At 52.8% G+C, this 3,857-nt stretch overlaps 1 protein-coding gene across 1 annotated transcript in view; it reads left to right on the top strand.

Annotated features, from left to right (window-relative positions):
- Nucleotides 1–2,137: 2,137 nt before the first annotated feature.
- LOC112242566 (kinesin-like protein KIF13A) overlaps nucleotides 2,138–3,857 on the top strand; it is a gene marked incomplete at its 5' end in the record, with an annotated part of 72,451 nt that continues 70,731 nt past the window's right edge. The window contains 5 exon segments of the mRNA XM_042315077.1: nucleotides 2,138–2,193; nucleotides 2,455–2,467; nucleotides 2,854–2,909; nucleotides 3,130–3,146; nucleotides 3,698–3,857. The exon segment at nucleotides 3,698–3,857 is cut by the window's right edge and continues 209 nt beyond it. Coding sequence (XP_042171011.1) covers nucleotides 2,138–2,193; nucleotides 2,455–2,467; nucleotides 2,854–2,909; nucleotides 3,130–3,146; nucleotides 3,698–3,857 — 302 coding nt within the window.

The raw sequence follows: 3,857 nt of genomic DNA, 5'->3' as shown, positions 1-3,857 counted from the left end.
TCTGTCCCTTCCTGTCTCTCCCTGTAGGTTCTGCTGTTGTCTCTGTCACTTCCTGTCTCTCCCTGTAGGTTCTGCTGTTGTCTCTGTCCCTTCCTGTCTCTCCCTGTAGGTTCTGCTGTTGTCTCTGTCCCTTCCTGTCTCTCCCTGTAGGTTCTGCTGTTGTCTCTGTCCCTTCCTGTCTCTCCCTGTAGGTTCTGCTGTTGTCTCTGTCCCTTCCTGTCTCTCCCTGTAGGTTCTGCTGTTGTCTCTGTCCCTTCCTGTCTCTCCCTGTAGGTTCTGCTGTTGTCTCTGTCCCTTCCTGTCTCTCCCTGTAGGTTCTGCTGTTGTCTCTGTCCCTTCCTGTCTCTCCCTGTAGGTTCTGCTGTTGTCTCTGTCCCTTCCTGTCTCTCCCTGTAGGTTCTGCTGTTGTCTCTGTCCCTTCCTGTCTCTCCCTGTAGGTTCTGCTGTTGTCTCTGTCCCTTCCTGTCTCTCCCTGTAGGTTCTGCTGTTGTCTCTGTCACTTCCTGTCTCTCCCTGTAGGTTCTGCTGTTGTCTCTGTCCCTTCCTGTCTCTCCCTGTAGGTTCTGCTGTTGTCTCTGTCCCTTCCTGTCTCTCCCTGTAGGTTCTGCTGTCCAGTCTGTAGAGCTGGTGTGTAAAGGACTGTGGAAGTCTATATGTGTAGCTAAAGGCTCTGCTCTGCTGTTGTCTCTGTCCCTTCCTGTCTCTCCCTGTAGGTTCTGCTGTTGTCTCTGTCCCTTCCTGTCTCTCCCTGTAGGTTCTGCTGTTGTCTCTGTCCCTTCCTGTCTCTCCCTGTAGGTTCTGCTGTTGTCTCTGTCCCTTCCTGTCTCTCCCTGTAGGTTCTGCTGTTGTCTCTGTCCCTTCCTGTCTCTCCCTGTAGGTTCTGCTGTTGTCTCTGTCCCTTCCTGTCTCTCCCTGTAGGTTCTGCTGTTGTCTCTGTCCCTTCCTGTCTCTCCCTGTAGGTTCTGCTGTTGTCTCTGTCCCTTCCTGTCTCTCCCTGTAGGTTCTGCTGTTGTCTCTGTCCCTTCCTGTCTCTCCCTGTAGGTTCTGCTGTTGTCTCTGTCCCTTCCTGTCTCTCCCTGTAGGTTCTGCTGTTGTCTCTGTCCCTTCCTGTCTCTCCCTGTAGGTTCTGCTGTTGTCTCTGTCCCTTCCTGTCTCTCCCTGTAGGTTCTGCTGTTGTCTCTGTCCCTTCCTGTCTCTCCCTGTAGGTTCTGCTGTTGTCTCTGTCCCTTCCTGTCTCTCCCTGTAGGTTCTGCTGTTGTCTCTGTCCCTTCCTGTCTCTCCCTGTAGGTTCTGCTGTTGTCTCTGTCCCTTCCTGTCTCTCCCTGTAGGTTCTGCTGTCCAGTCTGTAGAGCTGGTGTGTAAAGGACTGTGGAAGTCTATATGTGTAGCTAAAGGCTCTGCTATGCTGTTGTCTCTGTCCCTTCCTGTCTCTCCCTGTAGGTTCTGCTGTTGTCTCTGTCCCTTCCTGTCTCTCCCTGTAGGTTCTGCTGTTGTCTCTGTCCCTTCCTGTCTCTCCCTGTAGGTTCTGCTGTTGTCTCTGTCCCTTCCTGTCTCTCCCTGTAGGTTCTGCTGTTGTCTCTGTCCCTTCCTGTCTCTCCCTGTAGGTTCTGCTGTTGTCTCTGTCCCTTCCTGTCTCTCCCTGTAGGTTCTGCTGTTGTCTCTGTCCCTTCCTGTCTCTCCCTGTAGGTTCTGCTGTTGTCTCTGTCCCTTCCTGTCTCTCCCTGTAGGTTCTGCTGTTGTCTCTGTCCCTTCCTGTCTCTCCCTGTAGGTTCTGCTGTTGTCTCTGTCCCTTCCTGTCTCTCCCTGTAGGTTCTGCTGTTGTCTCTGTCCCTTCCTGTCTCTCCCTGTAGGTTCTGCTGTTGTCTCTGTCCCTTCCTGTCTCTCCCTGTAGGTTCTGCTGTTGTCTCTGTCCCTTCCTGTCTCTCCCTGTAGGTTCTGCTGTTGTCTCTGTCCCTTCCTGTCTCTCCCTGTAGGTTCTGCTGTTGTCTCTGTCCCTTCCTGTCTCTCCCTGTAGGTTCTGCTGTTGTCTCTGTCCCTTCCTGTCTCTCCCTGTAGGTTCTGCTGTTGTCTCTGTCCCTTCCTGTCTCTCCCTGTAGGTTCTGGTGTTGTCTCTGTCCCTTCCTGTCTCTCCCTGTAGGTTCTGCTGTCCAGTCTGTAGAGCTGGTGTGTAAAGGACTGTGGAAGTCTATATGTGTAGCTAAAGGCTCTGCTCTGCTGTTGTCTCTGTCCCTTCCTGTCTCTCCCTGTAGGTTCTGCTGTTGTCTCTGTCCCTTCCTGTCTCTCCCTGTAGGTTCTGCTGTTGTCTCTGTCCCTTCCTGTCTCTCCCTGTAGGTTCTGCTGTTGTCTCTGTCCCTTCCTGTCTCTCCCTGTAGGTTCTGCTGTTGTCTCTGTCCCTTCCTGTCTCTCCCTGTAGGTTCTGCTGTTGTCTCTGTCCCTTCCTGTCTCTCCCTGTAGGTTCTGCTGTCCAGTCTGTAGAGCTGGTGTGTAAAGGACTGTGGAAGTCTATATGTGTAGCTAAAGGCTCTGCTCTGCTGTTGTCTCTGTCCCTTCCTGTCTCTCCCTGTAGGTTCTGCTGTTGTCTCTGTCCCTTCCTGTCTCTCCCTGTAGGTTCTGCTGTTGTCTCTGTCCCTTCCTGTCTCTCCCTGTAGGTTCTGCTGTTGTCTCTGTCCCTTCCTGTCTCTCCCTGTAGGTTCTGCTGTTGTCTCTGTCCCTTCCTGTCTCTCCCTGTAGGTTCTGCTGTTGTCTCTGTCCCTTCCTGTCTCTCCCTGTAGGTTCTGCTGTTGTCTCTGTCCCTTCCTGTCTCTCCCTGTAGGTTCTGCTGTTGTCTCTGTCCCTTCCTGTCTCTCCCTGTAGGTTCTGGTGTCCAGTCTGTAGAGCTGGTGTGTAAAGGACTGTGGAAGTCTATATGTGTAGCTAAAGGCTCTGCTCTGCTGTTGTCTCTGTCCCTTCCTGTCTCTCCCTGTAGGTTCTGCTGTTGTCTCTGTCCCTTCCTGTCTCTCCCTGTAGGTTCTGCTGTTGTCTCTGTCCCTTCCTGTCTCTCCCTGTAGGTTCTGCTGTTGTCTCTGTCCCTTCCTGTCTCTCCCTGTAGGTTCTGCTGTTGTCTCTGTCCCTTCCTGTCTCTCCCTGTAGGTTCTGGTGTCCAGTCTGTAGAGCTGGTGTGTAAAGGACTGTGGAAGTCTATATGTGTAGCTAAAGGCTCTGCTCTGCTGTTGTCTCTGTCCCTTCCTGTCTCTCCCTGTAGGTTCTGCTGTTGTCTCTGTCCCTTCCTGTCTCTCCCTGTAGGTTCTGCTGTTGTCTCTGTCCCTTCCTGTCTCTCCCTGTAGGTTCTGCTGTTGTCTCTGTCCCTTCCTGTCTCTCCCTGTAGGTTCTGCTGTTGTCTCTGTCCCTTCCTGTCTCTCCCTGTAGGTTCTGCTGTTGTCTCTGTCCCTTCCTGTCTCTCCCTGTAGGTTCTGCTGTTGTCTCTGTCCCTTCCTGTCTCTCCCTGTAGGTTCTGCTGTTGTCTCTGTCCCTTCCTGTCTCTCCCTGTAGGTTCTGCTGTTGTCTCTGTCCCTTCCTGTCTCTCCCTGTAGGTTCTGCTGTTGTCTCTGTCCCTTCCTGTCTCTCCCTGTAGGTTCTGCTGTTGTCTCTGTCCCTTCCTGTCTCTCCCTGTAGGTTCTGCTGTTGTCTCTGTCCCTTCCTGTCTCTCCCTGTAGGTTCTGCTGTTGTCTCTGTCCCTTCCTGTCTCTCCCTGTAGGTTCTGCTGTTGTCTCTGTCCCTTCCTGTCTCTCCCTGTAGGTTCTGCTGTCCAGTCTGTAGAGCTGGTGTGTAAAGGACTGTGGAAGTCTATATGTGTAGCTAAAGGCTCTGCTCTGCTGTTG

Source organism: Oncorhynchus tshawytscha, unplaced genomic scaffold, assembly GCF_018296145.1.
Source record: "Oncorhynchus tshawytscha isolate Ot180627B unplaced genomic scaffold, Otsh_v2.0 Un_contig_12116_pilon_pilon, whole genome shotgun sequence".
In the NCBI taxonomy this organism is placed as follows: domain Eukaryota; kingdom Metazoa; phylum Chordata; class Actinopteri; order Salmoniformes; family Salmonidae; genus Oncorhynchus; species Oncorhynchus tshawytscha.
The sequence above is the reverse complement of the archived record's forward strand: the minus strand, read 5'-3'. Positions and strand labels throughout refer to the sequence as shown.